Source organism: Fulmarus glacialis, unplaced genomic scaffold, assembly GCF_000690835.1.
Source record: "Fulmarus glacialis isolate BGI_N327 unplaced genomic scaffold, ASM69083v1 scaffold438, whole genome shotgun sequence".
Taxonomy (NCBI): domain Eukaryota; kingdom Metazoa; phylum Chordata; class Aves; order Procellariiformes; family Procellariidae; genus Fulmarus; species Fulmarus glacialis.
The window spans coordinates 11,540-32,660 of record NW_009228700.1 but is presented as its reverse complement, the minus strand read 5'-3'; the positions used below and the strand labels follow the sequence as shown (position 1 = coordinate 32,660).

The following is a 21,121-nucleotide window of genomic DNA, read 5'->3' as shown; positions in this document are numbered from 1 at the left end:
GCACCACCGCTTTTACACGGCACAGCCGCGCTCGAGGCATCGCGGCGTGAGGTCTCCTGAAGTCCAGAGAGAAGATGCCCGGGGCTGGCAGCGGGGGGACCTTCCCCCCTGAAAGCGCTCCTTTCTCCCATGTTCCCACTGGTCCAGTCACACTCCCTCCCCTCCCAGCTCCGCTTTGGCAGAGGCCTCCAAGCCTCACCCGCCCTCTCCTCCGCCGCGGCGGCTCTGCCGGGATCCCCAGAGGCGCCTGCCAGCAGCCAGACGCTGCTCACTGGGCTGCGGGGCAGACCGAGCCCTCTTGGCTTCGCTTCTCCCCGCACCGAGGGGAGGGCTTGTCCCGGCCCCACGGGTTCCCAGGGCACGTCTGTTGCCCCATTCCAACGTGGGGAAAACTGGGTTCCGGGAGAGCCCTTTCTGCTGCTTTCGCTCCGTGAATAAACTCAGCCGAGCCTGCCTTTCCCTCAGACTCCACAGAACCACCAGCACCAGTAAGAGCCCAAGCCCCTGCACCCAGATGCTGGGGTGGATCAGAAAGTGGCCTTTGTGTTCAGGCAGAGCTGAGAAGGTGCCCAGCAGCTGTCAACAACCCCCCAAGACCTGCAGAGCCCCTCTGGCCTTTCCATCAGTTGGCTGGGAGCATCAGCTCGGTTCAGATGGAGCATGGCTGTTTTCCATCTCGCAAAGAAACGGATAATGCAGGTGCTGTTGCAAGCTTATCCATTCCTCTCACTTGTAGGAGAAAAATTCCTTCCCTCCCCAAGCACTCAAAGATTCTCCAGATGTTGGCAAAGCTCAGGCTGTTGAGAGCCTAAAGCCAGTTTCAGTAACATCCTAGTTATATGCGTTTACATCAGAAATTGCTCCTGGCCTGAACATTGCCAAAGAGCTAAAAAGTCTCTATAAACTCTAGATAGTGGCAGGACCCAGATTAGAAATGCGCATTCTTTTCTTGAAGCTGCGCTTTCCTACTGGCGTTACAGGAGTTGTTTAAAACACATGGAAAAATTTCTCTCTAGGAGATGTGGCTACAGCACCTAGGTTAACGCGTTCCTTCTCTGCTGGAGAATACGACTTTGCAGCAGGGCAAAGTTCGGGCAGTTTTAATGAAAAACAATTTTTTCTTCCTGTAAACTAAACAGATTTGCCTTTTTTCTTCCTCTTTTTAAAAGCAGGTTATTAACCTTTAAGCAGATGGATGTACAATAATCTTCTCATTGGCAAGGAAGGTAACAGCTATGCAAGGTGCATATACTTATGGCCAGCTGGAGCCCACATGTAAAGGTGTTGCATTTAATCTGAGACAAACAAGTGTTTATTATTTGTGAAAGGATCTTCCACTTTCTCTTGCTTTTCAGTTCGTAACTTACTCACGGGGCAAAGACAGATGCTCCGAGTTAGCAATCTGCTCCTTCGCTGCAGCCTTGCTGGATTCCTGGATCTCATTTTACGGTCCTTTCTGCTTCGAACCTTTTCCCCTGCCTGCCTGTATAAAGTGTGGCAAAAGGGCTATTGTTCCCATCAGTCTTCGGCTGAAGGCACCCAGCACACAGCTGAGACCTGGCCCTCCCTTCGAAAGAAAGGTTTCACAAAAGAAGGACCTGTAAGTTTTCAAACGGCCAGACCGGCAGGTGAGAAACAGTGTTTTTCTTGAGTGTACGGCTATACGGGCACGCAGAAGGGAACATAGAGCCTTTGGCCTGAAAACCTCAGGTATCTTTCCAAGGGGCTACGGGCTTACCTACTGGATGAGCACGAGATGTTCACACTGGGCAGGTGGATATCCGTAAGTGGCACTTTTCAGTCAGTCCCAAGCTTTGGCTTTTAGTTTTACAGGTTCCCATTGCTGCACAGAATAGGGGCGGGGGGCAGAAGAGCTAAGCTTCGTTCTCAAAAGCACAGGATGCAACACCAACCACATCTCATGATCAGACATGGAAAACCTCATGCGCGTCTGTATATCCCAAGTTCTTCACACCTTTGTTGGTCAAACGGTCCAGCTTTCACCTTTTTCCAGTCCCCCACCAACTAAAATTTAGGTTAAAAATCCAATAGATGTGACTTAGTAATTAAACTGATATTTTCTTTTTCTTATGACTCTGTAGAAATAGTCACAAGATGGATTATTTCTCTTCATAGACACCCGGTTCTCCCCTCGCTCATCTTATCTGTTGTCTTCCCCCCTGCATACAGTCTGGTACTGAGCACTGATTCAAGTTCATAGACCTAACGAAACCATGACCAAGTTGCACTGATCTCCATCCACAGTTACTGCAGAGCTGTCATGCTTGTCTGGAGCGGGAGCACTTCCTATTTATGCAAGTAAACAGGCATTTAGAATGAGTAAAGGAAATTTGAAGAAGAATTACTGGATCCTTTTCCAGACAAATGAAGACAGCAAACAGGCAACCTTGCAGGAAGAACCTTTGAGCTGCGCTGTTTTCAGTTGGAAAACTCCCTGTGTGCTGCTAGCTCCATGCCACTCCACTTAATTGCCTCAATTGTTGCTGTTATCCTTTAATGGGAAACATAACTCGCTTTCAAAGCGACCACAAGAAGCTGCAGACAGGGGAATCCTGAAGATCAGCAGAGGTGGGACTGCCTTACAGCCATTTCCATCAGGCTGAAATTACACAGAGTGCACCAGGAATGTCTCTAAATGGCTTCAAGCCAGGGCAAGCTGAAGCATGCCGACACTGAAAGTCAAGGCTAACGGTCCTCTACCTTGGTATTGAGCTAACCAAAACTCCAAACAACCAACAGTTCAGACAAAGTGTGGCCGTTCTGCTAAAACACAGGCTTGGGATACCGGTGTTCAATCCTGGTTTCACCCACACAACTCCTAAGCCCTTGGGTATATCACAGCTTCTCTCCATTTGCGTATCTGCAGTAACATGTCGGAGGCTGATTTTACTCAAGCAGGAGGACTGTGAAGCTCAATTTATTGCGCTCAGATACAGCAGTGGCAAACATCATAGAAAGAACTTAGAGAGTCCTACATGCACTCCCAACAGATTGAGATACAACTGAAGGATCCATGACTCAACAGTAAAGCAAAAGTGTTCTAGCAAATGCCATCTCTCTCTACATATCGATGTTAGCAAGAGGTTTGAAGTGATTACCTGCTTATGGGATAACTCTCAGATCCTACAGAAAGATGCAAAGAATACTGTGTTCGGAGTTTTCCGGCAATTTTTGACAGAAATTACTTCTTTCAGCCTAAAAATTAAAAAGAAAAGACAATATAAGTGGAACATTTGCCTAGCATTTCCTCTGCTCTTCCCAACTCTTCAGGACCAGGCTGAAGTTAGCAATTGGACCAGCTCACTTTCTAGCATTTATTCCATTTAATACAACCTTGCAGAATGTTTTGTTCTTGCTTTAAGTACATGAAGGAGACGATCCATGATTGCAAGAACTACCTGTAGTTTACATTTTAGTTTTCAAGAGAACATGCTTTGCAGCAGTCCTAGTAAAATTTAAACATGCAAGTCTTTAAGAAGAATGATGAAAAAATTCATACTTACTCTGTCCGATGTCTGGCTAGGACATTTAAAATCCATTTTCTCATGTCCTGGTGCTCAGTTGCCGGCTGGGGTTAAACCACGACATCTCATCAGCACCGTCAATTTTAGTTTTTCTTTCCTGTTTTGTGCTGCAGTCCTGTTACGACAGCAGCTTCCATGTGAAAGGGCTGGACAGAAGATTTACTTATTAAGCATTTTGAGATCTTTCCTGATCAAGAGGTGCTCTACCTGTGAGAAGTACCCAGGGTGCCAGACACTGATTATGGAGGGCATTCATGCCAAACCTTGAAGATATTTTTAACATTAAAATTGCCCACCTAAATCCATTTTCATGTCTCTCAGTATAGCATTTTTCCAGAGTGCTCAACACTCACCAATACAACGTAAAAGCAAAGCGAGTCAGAAGTGCTGAGCATCTCTTAAATCCCACCTCGCAATTATTTTGATATCTGTATCTCTGAGGCCCTTGAGTTTAAAAGGCCTGTGAATTGATAATTGACAGGGATAAACTAGTTGCTGCAGTAAAGCATATTTGAACCAGACCAGCAGAAAAACGATGGGCGGCAGGAGGTTCAAGAGCAGGAGCTGGAGATGGCAGTAGAGAGTAATTCAGAACATTAGGGCGTGAACTGGCATGTCCTGTAACGAGACAGTGGAGCTCTGAGGAAGGAGAGAGTCAATACGTTGTAGGGAGAGTTGGCGACGCTAAAAATGTACCCTTAAGACTCACCATGACTGGCAGGGCAAGCACTGTGGCACATCACACCCCTTGCTACGCACAAGCAGCAAGGTGCGCCGCGCGCACACGCTGCCCGTTTGCGGCATGCTCCGCAGGGACCGTGCTGCAGCGCTTCTGGAATCAAAGAGCTGCCACCACACTGAATTCCACCTTCTCAATGACTTAGCCAAAGCTCTATTCTCAAAAGCACACTTCTTCAACATTTGCTGTCTCTCTTCACAAAAAGAGAAAGGATCTGTTCCCTATTTCTCCAAGATAAATGCTACTGTCAAATCTTGGCAGAAAATTAGAGTAACAACTACTCTCTCTAAAAAGGGGACTGGGATGAATTCGTGCAGAGCAAACTTCTACTTCAAAGACAACCATCCAACCCCAGTTATGCGAAAGACAAAATACTGACACATCTTTCTAAAGTACACTGTGGATATTCAAGTTTGACACAGATTTCTGTAGCAAAACAGCCTGAAACTACAATTCTCTCTTCTAAATGCATCCATGTTTCCTTGTGCTTGAGAAGTGAAATACAACAAACACTCCTTGGATTTGCTTTTTAATACACCAATAGCAACTTTTTTCGATAACATATATACAATGAAAAGTTAACAATGATCTTAATTTAAAGATTGACAACAAACCCATTCCAAATCAGACATACAAGTACATCTTACCTTTACAGATTTTGCATCAAGAACATCACAATTATAAACATAGAGGGGAAGTAAGCCATTTTACAAATTTGTTTTACAGTCAATTGCCCAATTTTCTCCGTGGCACAAAACAAAAACAAATTACCATCTAAATGAGATGGCTCTATGAAAGCAACTGTAAAACGCCAAACGACAAAACACAACTGATATGGGTCACTGGGCATTTTGTGGAAGGGGAATCCACTCAGATACTTCGGGATGCAGGCACAAGGATCTGTTGCCTTTGACTGACCTGAGACTATAGATCAGTTTAGGAGGGCTGGTTAGGCTGTCTTCACCTAAAAGTATTCCACCAACTATTTGAAACCCTCCATGTCTTTTAAGACTCTGTGCAAAAATCCTGGCTTACTGAGAAAGAACGAAGAAATCGCTGCAGCTTCACAACTCTGTGCAAGGAAGATGTTACAAACACAATTATACTGCTAAGACCTGCCAAGTTGAGATCAGCCCCAAAAGAATGGCCAAAACTGAAGCGACTACTACACTGTCACAGCTTTTAAAGCAAACTTTTCAAGGGAAATATGCTGGTATTTCCTGATGCTCAAGCACCAGGACATAAATCATCAGGAAGATTCAGAAAGAAAGTTCATGTGAATGAACCTGAGAGGCTGCAAAGGAGAAATAATGAGCAACAAACCTTCCTCTATCTTGTGATACCCACTGTGCAGACAGCAGTTGTTGTCACTGCAACAGCTATCCTTCTAGCTCCCCAATACCCCCCTCCCACAGCAACTTAGGAATGAAACAAAGACTGCAGCAAAAAACATTTACTAGTAATTAAACGTTCCCAGAGAATCGGACGATACAATTTACAGTCACATCCCAGGGGAGTTATGAAGTGAAGCATCCCCTCAGAGCTATTGTTCCAATATGATTTTCATTCACAGCACATCCACTGCATTGGGCAATAAGATAAGTCTTAGTGGGGGTGAGACAAATAGGAGCAGATGTTTCCTGTTTCTAGCCTGACTTTCATTTGGTTTCTGTCATTGCTGCCTATCCAGCTTAGGAGAGGGGGTGAACCGTGATGCCTAACACTTGTCCTATTGTTTGGGGTTTGGCAAAATCTGAGGAATAAGGTTGCTCGCAGTGTAACAGAAAAACAGCCCATCGAGTAGGATGTCTCTGTAACTGGCAGCAATGGAGGTTTCAAAAGACAGTCAAATCACCCACAGTGGTATCAGGCAATTACCAAATCCGGTAACAAACATTTTATCAGTGGAGCTGGAACAGAGATTCCTTTCTCAGCCTAACTAGGGATCATCTTTAATACGAAGGGCAAGAGACAGCAGTCCAGGGAATTTTATTTCTAATTTTGCTGCATTTAATTTCCTAATTCAGGTTAATTTCAGTATTGGGAAACAATTCCAATGCTTGTGAGAAATGTAAAGCTTCTCCAAAAGCCTTCCTAAACTATATGTTTCAGTGGCAGGCTGTGGCAATGGGTTTCCTTAGTTAAATTACAAGCCAAGGCCCAGCAGTTTTTCCAACAATGGTAATTTATAGGAGTTTGTAAGTTTGCATTAATAGTGTCTTGCACGTACACATATCCCTGCGCATCGAAGCTGTAACTGGGAATTTCTGTAAACTGAAGTGTTCTACAAATCAGTACTACAACACACTGCTTGCTGAAGAGGATTCAGATGTGAAAACCTGACTTCATAGCTGTTCCAATGTATGCCTAACAATGTAAAACTGTAACCTGACTGCTCTGTTTTGATAATGAAAAGCAAAAATAAAGTAAGACTGAAAGGTACATCCTTTTTTGTACAATATAACTAATTTTGACACAGAGTCACAGTCTCTTGCACGGACACAGCAGAAAACCTGAGATTTAAGCAGGAAGAAGTGCAGCAGTTGGAGTTCTGTCCTGCAGGTCTCTGCTTTGACGGAGACCATCCTCCCAGCTGCTGTGTGTCTCAATTCACATCAAAATAATTTAAGTAAAACAAAACACTTTCCCTTTAAACCATGTGACAACACACAGATTTTTGTTTTTGATGATGTAAAAAAATAAGCATTTGCCTCACTAGGCAGAAAAAAAATGTTTGTTACACAATTGGGCCAACAATTAAGCTCAAAAGACAGAGGCCCACCAACCGCACAGGCAATAAGGTCCTCCCAAAAGAGAGCAGCTATACATTGCAGGCAGTTGCTTTGAATGGATGGATGCTTACAAACCAGAGAACTGCAGCACATTCGATAGAAGAGGTCAGTCATGCCAGTCAGACCACAGAGAGCGAGATTCTGTTTTATTCTTCCAGGTGCATAGCCTCCTTTGGAGAAAAGGGTGTGTTTGACATTTCTGGGACGACCCACGAATAGATTCAATCCTCTGTGAGCAACAGAGAAGCAGTTGTTCAGCTTTCCATTACATCTTTGTGCAATGTAAAGGGAAGACAACATACCAGAACACAACATTAATGCCCATCTCCCTCAGATGTAACCCACTCTTTAGAGATTTTTTTTCTTCAGGGCCTTGTATTCCTCATAGCACCTTTTCGGCCGTTGTTTTCATCACTCGGGTTTGTCACACAGCTGCCTTTACAAGCTGCCGATATTGGGAAAGCTCTTCAGTTTCTCAGGAAAGTCATCTTTGTACAGGACAGGGTCAGCACGGTGCTCCACCACTTTCAGAGGCATGGTCCCAAAGACAGAGGCAAACTTATTGATGCATTCAGATCTGGTGAAAGGGAAAGCAGTGTAATTAAGAATCCCAACAACTGGGCTGGCTACCAGCTCCCACACCAACATAACTGGTAGAAACCTTCCCTCTTGCGCTTGGAAGTACTTCAGCCATGCTGGCTACTAGTAAATAAAAAGAGAGCCTCGCTGCAGAGAGAACTGAAAAGAAGCTGATGTTCTTTGATTTATCCATTTAATCAGAGAGATGAGCAAGGGGATGCTGGCAGCAGCACATGTGCACATGGAGGTCAAAGCTTCCCTTCTCCCTCCCCCTAGAATTCCAGTCATTCTTAAAGCAATGTACATGCTGTAAACCAGAACAGATTAACTGCCAACATGCCTCTTAAAGGGCCACTGTTGGGTCAATTTGGCTCATAATGAAGGTAAAAAACCAAGCCTTTGTGAAAACGGAGTTCTAAAAAAAAAAAAAAAAAAGAAAAAAAAAGTCTGGGTTTTTTCAGGCTTCTTCAGAAGCTCTATCTTTTCCCACAAAAATAAACACGCCTCAGTGTATAGGCAGCACTGATTGTACTGTAACTTAAAAGTGAAGCTGAAAAAAACCTATACAATGAAACCAACTAGTTTATTTTCCTTGTCTAAATAAAGAGATATTGAGCAGTAAGGCATCACATTAGCACAAAAAAGATCGGACCATTGATAACTCTTTCAGTTTTAATAATCTCAGGTGTCAGTAATGCTGTGGAAGGGAACAGCCATGTGCTTCAGAAAACAAGCAAACAGATGTTTAACCTTACATGGCTCCTTTAACTCTTTCACTGAAAAGCACAGTACCTGTGGAAGCAAGGCAGGGAAAACTCGGCTCATCTCACCTCAGCCAGCGCTCAGCTAACATTAGCTGCGTACTTCATAAAACAGCTTTTAAGAACTTCAGACACCAAGAATTGTGACAACAGTCCCCAACACATAACATAACAGAGACGGCTACAAGAAAACAGGTCACATTTCTTTTGCCATTCAAAAGGGAAAACAAAAAAGAAATGAGTACTTTGACTCAGCTACAGAGGCTGATGTGCTGCAGGCGGTCCCAGAGCAGGTCTCTCGCTCTCCAACCACTGCACCCTCTCCCGACCCCTTCGAAGCATTAGGGGGTCACGACGGCTCCAGGATAATTTTCCTCAACAGACCCGGTCAATCACACCAACTGAGTGTGACAGTTTTGTGATGGGGACTGCTCAACACTGCCCCAAACACTCTTTTGAAGTAGATGGGACAGCAAGACTGGTTTTCAAAATTAATTCCTCAGCCTCTGAGCCATCCCATGACTCCCTCCTTAACTAGACTAAATGACTGGAAAACACAAAGCCCAGGCTGTTGAAAGTGCTACATCTCTACACAGCTGTTTCAAGCGAGAATGGCCATATTTCAGGCCATTTTCTGGCCTGAGAAACGTGTCAGAAAACTGCTTCATATGGGTGATACTTGAAAAAAATATTTATACAGGTAAACGCAGATATTTCACTTTCTGCTACCTTCTCATCCCCTCATTCTTCTTCCTACCTCCAGATTCAAATCTTTGGACTAGGAAGCAAATGAAAAGGAATTCAGAGTGTAAGAAGAAACCGTGTGCAGTGGGAAGCAATCTCTAGACTTGGCACAAGCACAATTTGCTCCAGGGTAGCACAGATCTGAAACAGCAAAGGAGCCATCAGTCAGGACTGAAGCAAAGAGACCCATGTAGCTGTTCAACGTCTGCAATAACAAGGTGAACCATCGGGAGGGTGAGCTTTGGGCCCTGGGCACAGAAAGGTTATAGCAACACGGAGAACAGGGACTGAGTGCTTTCTCCAGGAACACTAAGCAGTTTCTGTTGCCTCCACGAGATGCCCAACATCTTTAAAGACTTCTGATTTTCAGATAAGGTCAGACTTCCAAATCATCCGTTACTTCTGAGAAACGTGGCTAACTGTAATCCAAGTTATGTGTATTGGAGAAGTCTCATGGCAGGAAAAGCACAAACTTCACAGGCGAGGAGGTAGATGCACTGGGAGATGTGCGTGAGAAGCCTGCGCAGCTGCTGGCCCTTACTGGTTTCTGGAATACTTTCTTTCTTCTGGTATACTGGTTCAAATCCTGCCAGTAATGACTGAAAGACATTGTAATGTAACAGCTGCTTGGTGGCTGGTGTGAAATGAATTAGTTATCTCAGCCTGCTGCCTGGTAGGCAGGTGTCCACACCAGATCAGCCATTGTCCCAAATGGAACTAAGCGGCACCCTCAGAGCAAAAGACAAAACTAAATGGGTAGTGGAGTCAAAATCGACCTCTTCCCTCCACAGGTTATACTCCCAAATCAAAAGTGAGGTCTTACGAGAAAATATCAAGATGGAATTCTTCTACAGCCAAACTTATTCTGGTGGCAAGACCATTCAAGCATTACCAGTACAATATCTTTAACCCTCAAGAAACCACTTAATTGTTAAAGAAATGAAAAAATGAAAAATGGAAAAATCAGTATGTTCTAATCACTCTGGCTGCATCAGAAAAGTTAGTCCTCAGGAAATATCAAATTCAAAGATCAGAAACAGGCTTTTTTAGATGAAAGAAATGTCATACACAAGCCACAAAATGTGTTCGAAGGAAAGCTGCCTCTTTCCAAAAATTTTATCTCCTGCATTGAACTAAATCACTTGAATTCCAAAGCTGTTGCTGCTTTTGGACAATATAAACCAGAAAGGATATCTAGAGCATTAAACATTCAAAGCTAGGTAGCCAACAGAATGTAACATGTCACCTTAATATGGAGGGAAGGTGTTTTTCTTGGCTGTGTCGATAGCTTTGCAAATTCGCACTAAGAGAGGCATGTTTGCTTCCAAGAATTATTCTTTTTTTTTTCCTTGCTTTGCCGAAAACATGCAGTTGTGCTCAACAAGGAATTAAGATTGTGCGAACTCACAAATTGAGAGCCCTGCTGCTGCTGGCAGACTGGGTGAACTTCGTGTCTGTTAAGGTCCCTCTCAATCAGTTTCCTCTCCCTTATAACCCAAACATTTTCTGGCAGGGTAAAACTGCACCTGCAGCCTTTGGCCAACTGTTACCTGGTCAGTTTGCTTCTTAAGGGAATGGCTTCCTATTTTGACTGTAACAAATACTTCCATGTCCTAAATAAGACACTGCTGTTAATGCTGCTGCAGAAGCAGCTCAGCCCTTTGTTGTATTTATTGTACAGGCAGTTGCCCTCTAGGCTGCCTTTGACAGAGTTCTCCATTTTTGAGAGCCAGATGCAAAGATGCTAAAGGCAGAAAACTTGTTGCTACTTACACAGCACCTGTAAATACAGGGATTATGAGATCTCCCTACAGCTTCTTCTGTGTCCTCATGTAAAGGCTAACCTAGGGCAAGAAGGAGATTCTTGGTTCAAAGCTTTCTTTAGTTAATGTGTTTTAATGATGGAGCTTGATAACCCTGGGGACTGAGTCTTATTTATCTCAAAAAAATTACTACTTACACAGCACCTGTAAATACAGGGATTATGAGATCTCCCTACAGCTTCTTCTGTGTCCTCATGTAAAGGCTAACCTAGGGCAAGAAGGAGATTCTTGGTTCAAAGCTTTCTTTAGTTAATGTGTTTTAATGGAGCTTGATAACCCTGGGGACTGAAGTCTTATTTATCTCAGAAAAATTACACAGCAGGAAGAATAGCAGTGTTGGCTTTCCCATGATTCACTGTAAATATCCTTCAGTACTGGTAAAAAAAAAAAAAAAATTTCTTAACAAGAGGCAGAGTTCAATTGTACCATCTTTCCTTTGTCTCTGCTGGGAGCACCAAAAGGCCCAACAGAACGGGTTAGTTACACGTCTCTCCTGGACAGATCTCCGCAACTGACTTCTCAAACCTTTTACACTCGCAAAAACAATCATCAGGCAGTTGCTGGGCATCTCTCTGCTATTTCTGAACCAGAAACCTAACACTAAATGTTGTGCATGCCCATGACAACCCTGATAAACTGTTTGTTTCACAAACAGTAGATTGATCCCTGGATATCTGGGTAAGTATGTAGCTCGCACTACCTGCTCGCTATTTCTGAATGCTAAAAAACAAGGAGTTGGGCACTTTGGGAAGCTGCCCGTGAAGCTGATAATGGCTCTTTGCCTGATACCCCAGGTATTGTTCTCGGTACCCAACACTGTAAAGTTATCTGTACAAAGTTATTCGTTTATAATACGACAAGGAGTCCCTGACGCATGAACTTTTTCCATTCAGCTTCTCTCCTGACCCTGAAAATAGCTAGCGTGTGTATACATATATATATATATAAAAGAGCCATAAGAGCCTTACTCACTGCTAAGTTAGGAAAATTTGCTCTAGGAGTTGCTATTATTTATTATCCACTTAAAATGAATAGCTAGCTTAGAAGATTCAAAAAAATAAACCCTTTCAGATTTTCAGATAACTCCCTTATATTGAAGGTAGATAATAACCACACAGGGCGAGAAGGTATTAGGTGTAGCATGCAGTTTCAGTATGATCTTAATGATCTTCAAAATGAAGCCTGAATACACCCAAACTGTATACCCCCCCCGATTTTCTCCTGCACCCAGACTCTATCCCAGCATGTACTCCTTTGGCTGGGCAGATAAAAGTATGTGGATTTGCAGTCAATCTAACATTTCCCAAACCCAGTTATCTCCACTGTTGGAAACTACAGAGAAGCAAAGCAACAGTTTAAACATGTTCTCAATAAACTGTCAATGGTACTTTACTCTGAGAATACAAGAATTGCTATAGACATGGAAACATGACCTTTACCCTGCATTATAATGCACTTCGGAGCAAAAAGCACCGTTTCATCTTCTGTTTTACAGTGTTTACCTTAATGAGAACCTAGTTCACGACCAAAATTCCTACGTGCTGTTGTAATGCTACTAGGATGATCACAGGAAAGCTCAACTGGCTTCAGGTAGTCCATCCTGTAAGCCAGTGCAGAATTGCTAGACACAGGACAACCTCTTGTGCTTCCCCTTCAGCTAACACTTAAGATCTACAAAGCTTCCAGCCCCTTCCTTAAGAAGTTTTCTGCAGAGTAATTTTTACCATCTTCATGGGGTACGTTTTACATCTGACCTGCAATACTCCTTTTTTTAATCCAGCCTTATTATACATCCAGGCTAAATACTTTGTCACTAACCTTGGTGGTTATGTTCTTCAATGCCTGGCATGATGCCTGGTTAATTATCAATCAGCCAAAGTATATATGTGTTTGTGTGTGTTGTGTAATGTGTGTTTACACATCAGACAGACACATGTATGCACTCTTCTTGTAAATAAGCACCCAACCTACTAACCAGTTTTACACTGCATATATTACAATACATAAATATCATTTACATTGCTGAAGGCCAGTAAATAGATACAACACTTTAAATTTGCTAGGTACTGCAGAGAAGGACAGAAAAAAGCTCACTGTTAAGATGATAACCATGGTAACTGGTAAGATAACCATGTTATGTGTCTCAGTCCAAACATGAAAGAAATGGCCTCCTTTAAATGCAGGTCACATTTTTTTTATTTTGACACCTTTTTTTCCAGCACTATGGCTACCCCATCAATTCTATGGCTGCAAATTATTTTTCCCAAAGTTTGCAGGAGAGATGCAACAGCCCAAGAAGCCTAAGATGAAATGCCTTTGTCAGTCCTAGATCTCAGGTGAATTCCACCTAATAACTAGTATGTACATTTATTGTCAGCTAGCCCTTTTCAAACATGGGTGTTGAACAGCTTTGTAAAAGTGAAGAAACTTTCCCTTATTTGACACATTCAGAAGCCAAGGCAGAGGGAAGTTTAGTGTCTCGGTCAAGGTTGGGAAGCCATTTTACTGTAAAGCAGGGAATGCAACTCCTGTATTTACCAACTTTCTGTATTTCACTCTAAACATTCACTGCCTTTCCAAAAACATACTTCATTTCAAAACTAAATTCTCACAAAAATATAGTAATGCTGCCATTGTTAAAAAATGTGACATGCGATTGTGCAGGCAAATGCCCTTCATTAGTGGAAGCAATGTGCTTCACAATCTTTGGAGGAAAGACAATATACAAACATCAATTCAAATACAACAGTATTAATAGTTTATATCCTTGTTACTCTTTGGTAAGCTAGCAACTGTCTGGTTTAAAAAAATAAATCTCATACTCATTACAGTTGATGTTCCACAGTAAAACAGGAATGTGGTATTACTGAAAGTACTGCCAACAACCTGAATTTCACATACGTGTCCTATACGCTTTACAGCAAAACTGCTAAAAGTTGTGCCCTTCTAAAGTCCTCTTCTTGTAGTAGTCCACTTTTCAGTGTCACATCACCCACTGTAGGAATGATTTATGCTGATCAAATCCATGCGACATTCTTTCAAAATTAGTAATTTACAGAAATACAATCAGTGAGCATTTTTGATCCTAATTTAATGAGGCAGAGGATAAGATTCTAGGGATCAAAACAAGGCAATCAGAGGAATAAAGGGTGGTCACTCACCTTTCCACCATGTGTGTCTGGTCCAGTGATAACCCATCAATTGCTGTGCATTCTGGACATTTGAACTTCTTTCGTGGGGTCACCTGCAGAAAGGCACGCCAGATATCATCAAATATCAACAGAAGGGACATTAATCTCCTTGCACAGAGAGCAGTGCTATACTTCTGAACATGCCTGCAGTGTAAGCTGAGCTGTCTCAAAAACGGGGGGGTAAAGAAAGAAAAAAAAAAAGGCCACTCCATTCCTCCATTCAGCTCCATCTGGCCCGGCTGACTGCAAAATTCACAGGGGCCCAATAAAAACGGCTTGGAGGGGTTTTTCCTTCTGTAACTGAAAAGAAGTGGCGATGACAAGCTCCTTAATTCCTGTTTAATGACTGTTTTCTCACTGCCAAGGTCCCTGTATAAACACCATTTGTTCTTGCAGCCATAACAGCGATGAAATATAGCTTCCCATACTTCACCGTAACGTTAATCCAACAGACGCTCTTTTGCTCACTCCAGTTAATAGCTGACTGGCAAACTCTGCAAGACTCTCCGAATCACAGAGGTGCCAAATTACTCTGCTGTGCCCTCATACAGCTCAAAAACTTTTTCAGCAAAAACACACACTTTATCTTCTAAAGACTTTTCTAGGAAATGCAGCCACCAGTCCCAGTAAATGATGATAGACAGATGGGAAAATGGACCCTGCTAATTGAAGTAACGCCTGGTAGCCTCTAAATCTCATTCCAAGTTGACACACTTGAAATGAATGTACAGAGTGAATGTCCAGACCTGAAAACGTGTCGAAACATGTCAGGAAATTAATTCAGGGATAAAAAGTTCATTTAAAGCTGATCTTGCAATTAACATTCTTGCAATTAACATTCCTATAAATCAGCTGTTGCCAAGCCATGACAGAGCGAGCTGTGGACAGTTGGCAATTTCTTTCCTCTAGTGATCTCAAATAGTTAAAATATATGTATGTGGGCGTGTATATATACACACACATATATATAGCTATCATTTAAATTACCTTTTTCATACCTCATCTAGATGGCTAAAATAAACACCGGCAACAACTGTAAAAAACAATTCTCTGTTCCCAGTTAGCATAAAAGTTTTACTAAAAGGGCTTTTCTACCATGGAAGGAGAACAAGACACCATACCAGGGGTAAATGAGAGAAAAAGGAAGATTAAGTAATATATTGAAGCCTACTAAATAAATTTATCTGAGTATGTACATCATGTTTTTAAACTCTATAAACCTAAACTGCAGAAAAGTCCCACCTTAATGACTGATTTGCCAGTGACATTTGCCACGAGAAAATTCATGGCAATATCTTCACAATTCATATGAGCATCCACCCAATTCTTGATGTCTCCAGGCATTTTGTAGGTGTAAAGATAGTTGAAATACTGCAGGATAGAGGGGGAGAGAGAGAGAGAGAAGATAATTTTAAATACAGATGCAGTAACTGTAAGACTCTAAACATTTCAGTCACCGAACAGCAGGCAGCTAAGGATGGATTATGGGCATACTGCCTTCATCCAAGGACTACTTTAGCAGACAGAAAATCATTTTTGGGTGCTTAATGGCATAATTACTCCTTTCCTGACCAGCATACAAATGTCTCTACAATCGGTTTTCTTTTCCTAAACTGCTAGCTACAAAGCTACATTCACTGCAAAATTCGCTATGTAGTTACAAGTCATGCAAACTGGCAAGAGTTCTTCTGTAAGTTCATGAAGGCAACCGTTCTGTTTTACAGGTAGAGACAAATCAGTTGCTTCCACAGCAACTGAAAGAGGCTTAGGGAAAGTTTGCAACTGGTTCTCTGATTGGTGTAGAAAACATAATCACAGCACCATAAAACACTTACAGAACAATGACAAAACCACATACAGCTCTTTAAAAAAGGTTCATATTGTACATCAGTATACTACAAGTTGTATACTACCTTGTGATAAAACGCTGCCCCAGTGAGCACCATTGAGACTTCATTGGTCCATTCTGATTCATATTTCCATTTGTTCATCTCATGGTCCCAAAGATGCAGGCGGCCTGGATAACCAACCAACCTGTCAGGGAACTCACGCCAAACCTGACGAAAAAAAAAAGATGTGACACACTGCTAACCAGGCCTGCACAGCAAGCAAACACAAATGTGTGGATGCAACACATCTGCTTTGGGAGGGCAGAGTTACAGTGGTTCAAAGGCCCTTCACTTCTTCTAAGTCCCAATTCTTGGAATAGGAAGCTGCCTGGAAGAAGTACGAAAAAGCCCAAGCTTGCTTTGGAAGGACCCTACAACTCGGGGAAGCCATGGCCCCAGAGCAAAAGGCCACTAAAGCAATACTAGCTTCCTTGTTGTAGAGAAATACAACCGACTATTCAAAAAGATTTTCACACTAACTAAACCCAAGCATGATTAAAATGGAACTTTTGATGTTAACTTCAGCAGATATGGGTACAACCTAACTACTTTCACAGCTGTCTTTGGATCTAACCAACCTGCTTCCTTTGATAGGAACAGGCTTAAAACAGGCTTATATTTTAATATTTCTGGTATTCTTTAGTGGGTGCTTGGATAGATCTACTGCTACATGGAAGGCCTCCTTGCCCTTGACTTGTTCCAGACAGCTGGATACAATCAAGATACCATCCTTGTCACTCCATACATTATTTTGTAGCTGACTACAGGATCAAACACAGTAGACAAGAACAAGGAGAAGGGCATCATTAACGCAACCCCAGTTCTCCACACTGCTGGCCACATTAAATAATGGACAACTTTTGTGTTAGGAAAAAAAGGGAGAAAGGATTATAATTATTTAGAAGGGTCTGAACGCTATTTGCTTGCTATATACAGTTTGTCTTTTTGCTGATCAGTAATGAAGTTAGTATTTATCGGCATTATTTGCAGACAAATGACTCAAAATACGTCCTTTAATCCAAATAACTGCTAGGATTGTTGGAAGAATAAGAGTCTTGACCCTCCGACACACAGTGTTAGATCACAAGAGTTTCTGTTTCAGGTTGGTGGTGTATAAATAAACAAACACATACCCAAATTTCATTGTGTATGCAAGATCAACAATAACACCAAAATACCTCATAAATCCCCAACGGTCACTTCACTAGCAAACCTCTTTTATCTGGTCAAAAGGCAAGGGAACCCTACAGTTGAATTTGCAGTAAAGAAAGTGTTATCTGGAATTCCACCATCCTGCAAACCTCACCTCATCAGCAGTTCACTTTGGGTGCTAAATGTGCCAGTATGTTTCAGCTGGGAGGCCTGGACTATAAGGACTCTATGCAAGTATTTTGTCAAAGTAAATATGATAAAACAATCAGCTTTAAGTTACTGCTTCTGTATCTACATTTCTGTGATTCTGCATTACTATATACCTTTTCATCTATACATCTCAACACATTTTATTGCTGTCAGTTAATATAGCTTCAGAATCCCATGATGAGAGCAGTTATTATTTCAAACGTACAGATGAGGAAACCTGCCAAAAATCATACAGGAAACAAGAATGGGAACCAGATCTTCTGACTCCCCGACTTGTACTTTATCCAGAAATCAATCTTTCTAGACAGTTCTAGGGCACAAGTACTGGGATAGTATTTAGATATGACAATGCTCTAACAGAGGGCTCTTGAAAGCAGAGATGATTTGGAACTCAAGGAAGAGAATTCCTAGGACTTTGTTACAAGTCGGTGCCATCAGGTAATTAAAAAAATACAGATTTTTGGCAGGCAAGCCAGTGAGGGCTTGAGATACCTATTTTGACATGATGTCAGAAACATTAATAAAGAATAAAAAAGCAAAGGTTTTGGTATGGCCACTCCCTCTTCCAAGATTTTATTCCTTGCTCTCCAGGACTCAAAAAATTAATGATTTAATTTTAACATTTTTTTAAACCTGACTATTAAAATGCCCATCTCCCAGCTGTTGGAAGGCACCACCACATACGCTACTGAGGCTCAACAAAGGATTTGACAGAACACAACACTACGCACCGTACTGGGCAGTAGAGGGAATGGCATGCATGTTAAAGGCAGCTCAAAGAAAGATTAAACTCAGCTACTGCTTCCCAAGGGACTTGAGTGCCTTCACAACACAGAACTGTAGATTCATATCCCTTCTAGTTTTTGCCCTTGGTGTCACCTTCAAGAGTCCAAACGACATAAAATAAAAGCCAACTATAATGCATGTTACTCACACAGACTTCTTTATATCACTGTAAAGCTCAGCCCCACCCTGACTCTGGCCCCTGAAAATTGTCAGTTTGATGCATCTGAAAAATAACTTGGTTACTTTGCACCAGGATTCCTTTTAAAAGTAATGCTATCAAAGTCAGTGGAAAAGCTTGGCTTTTTCATAATGCTCATCACTAGCTCATTCAATGGTAATTCCTGAAAAGGCTCCAAATGGCTGCATCCAGCTCATTGCCCAAATCCATACATATGTTTTGTGCCAAAATTAATATATACAGCTACTGCTTATAAGGAAGCTTTCAGAATAAAAATAGCAGTAATGATTCTTATACTACTTGCTATTTTGTACTACCGTCCATTTTCTTGTTTGATGGTTGCCTATAATTTATTAGTCTGTTAGGAATACATTCCATTTTAGCCAGTGATCTTATTAGCTTTCTCAGACTAAAGAAGGATAGCCTGATTTAGTACTGGTAAGGGACACATCCAAGGAAAAACATATTGCCAAGTGAAGAGGAGGTATGCTTCTTTGCAGACAACACTATTCCACTGACTCTGCTAGACAACCCTGAAGATAAATATTTTTGGATGAAGCATCTCCCAGATGAAAAGTCAAACAGAAGTTCTGACTTGGTAGTTTTACTAAAAATCTTGTAGAAGACACCACGAGAAAATGATAGTAATTTTGTTTCCAAGACGAGTTCCCCAAGTGACATGAACAGCCTAGCTAAAACACCCCCCAGTCTCACCTCTCCACAGTCCCCTCTGCCTCCTAGCCTCAACTGTTCCGTGCTGTTTCGCCGTGCCATCAGAACAGCTGCCACAGCTCATTCTCCACGTAGCCAGAGGACAGAGAAGCACTTCCTTTTCCAGAATATACTCCAACATTTATGCATTAAATTTATTAGGCTATATTAAGTCACATGCAACTTCAGGAACTGGCTAATTACAACTAGAAAATTTTTAAATTTAACAAACAAAAATAATCAGCATTTCCAAAGCTACCATGGCAACACGGTAAGAATGAAACACTGACTATCCTCTACGAATGAAAGAAAACCCAATCAATCAGTATTCCTTCCCTCCTCCCAGAGCCCCATCTACTCTTAATTCTCCCCCTGTCCTCAAAGAGATAGCTTGTGCTATTATTAAAAAACAAAGCCAAATGAAAACACAAAGCCCATTAAAAGATAAGCGATGCTTCACATGCAAACAATTTGTAAAATAACTTCGATTTGAAGAAGAGCTTTGAATGTTGGCCAGCAGTAACCCATGGAGAAGTCTTTTGGTAAGCAGAATTGTATTATTCCTTCTATAAAGGAATGCTGAAAAACACATTTTTAACAGTCAAAATGGGTATGAAAGAATTCTTCTAAAGAAGGCATTCAATCTTTATGATGATTTTAGCCTAGTGAAATATGCAATTCATCAGAGAGTTGATTTTTTTTTTAAAGAATGCCAGAGACACAAAGCACTGAAAAACAGCTCTGAGACAGAATAAGATCATCTACTAGCAGTAGGCAAAAAGCTTCTAACAGAAAAAACGCAAACTTAGCAATGTACCAAACAATATTTTCTGTGAACAAAAAACACGCACTCAGAGCAATAATTCCAATTTCGATTATTTATATCATTGCTGTAATAAAAATACTTTGTCTTTGTAAGGACAAAGTGCTGCGTAAGTACCTAATAAGAATTATCCATTAACTTCATACTTGGAAACTGTTATCCCTGCTTTTCAGGGTGATAGAAATGCTAAGCCATCTGTCTCGAGGCCAGCTGAGACGCAGAGGTGGGAACACTCGTACGTGTGCTTTTAGTCCCGCATTCAAACACCAAACACTTCAGGAGCAGCCAATGGTTCTGCTTTAACTTTTTAAGATTATGGTAATCTAAATACTTGCTCCTTTTCTTGGGTCTCTCTGATACTCCCTCTGTGAACAACGAAGATCAGTAAGTGGGGAAAAAGTTGTCTAGCCCTAACAGTTTTTTTCCCAGTGCCCAAGTCACGCCTGTGATTTCATCATGTAACTTAACAGAAATAGTTTTTTCAAAGTCAGAATGTCATGAGTATTCTTCTGCTACCTTAATACAGCAGCACACAGGGACTATTTTTCTGCTTGCTCCAATAGATTTACGCAATGTCATAAATCACTATACCATAATAGTTCACTTTTAACAAGTAAAAAATGTCTGACACTTTGAGTGTTACTATAATTTTTTATGGCTGAAAGTGTACAGAGATCAAAGTTTTCTGTTTTTTTTAGGCTTGCTCCATACATTCAGACAAGTCTGTGACAGAGGGGGTTTTGCCACATGTTTAAATGTAAAGTCTCAAGGATGTCAGGAGGAGAAAAGAAAATTACTGAATGTCACGTTTCCAGCCCTTCTTATGACCAAAGCAGAAGCAGACATACTTTTAAAAGAAAACTTTCTAGTAACATTACATGCTGCTACTGTTCCCTCTGGATGCCCCTGCAAATGAGTCAAGAGCTTGAGAGATACTTTTCTGGTAACACACATAAACAGATAAATAAATTATCATAAGCTGAGGACAATTTAAACATCTGGGAGCCAGTTCAGGCCTGTCAAGCAAGTCACAGACACTCAGGGACAGGAAAGATCAATCTTCAGCCCCTGATTTCTGCGCCAGAGAGTAGGAACTACATCACCCACCCTCTATATGAGGAAAATTGTGTATTTATAAAACAATCCACTGTGCTTCTGTATTCAAAGACATTTTTATTCATTGATTGGCGGGGGGGGG

The 21,121-nt window shown here is 41.7% G+C and overlaps 1 protein-coding gene across 1 annotated transcript in view; it reads right to left on the bottom strand.

Moving 5' to 3' along the window:
• Positions 1-7,200: 7,200 nt before the first annotated feature.
• Positions 7,201-21,121, bottom strand: part of LOC104080966 (exostosin-2) — a gene marked incomplete at its 5' end in the record, with an annotated part of 16,441 nt that continues 2,520 nt past the window's right edge. Inside the window, 4 exons of the mRNA XM_009583537.1 lie at positions 7,201-7,653; positions 14,145-14,227; positions 15,417-15,545; positions 16,088-16,231. Of these exons, the coding sequence (XP_009581832.1) occupies positions 7,515-7,653; positions 14,145-14,227; positions 15,417-15,545; positions 16,088-16,231 (495 nt within the window). The remainder of the gene's footprint in view (positions 7,654-14,144; positions 14,228-15,416; positions 15,546-16,087; positions 16,232-21,121) is intronic.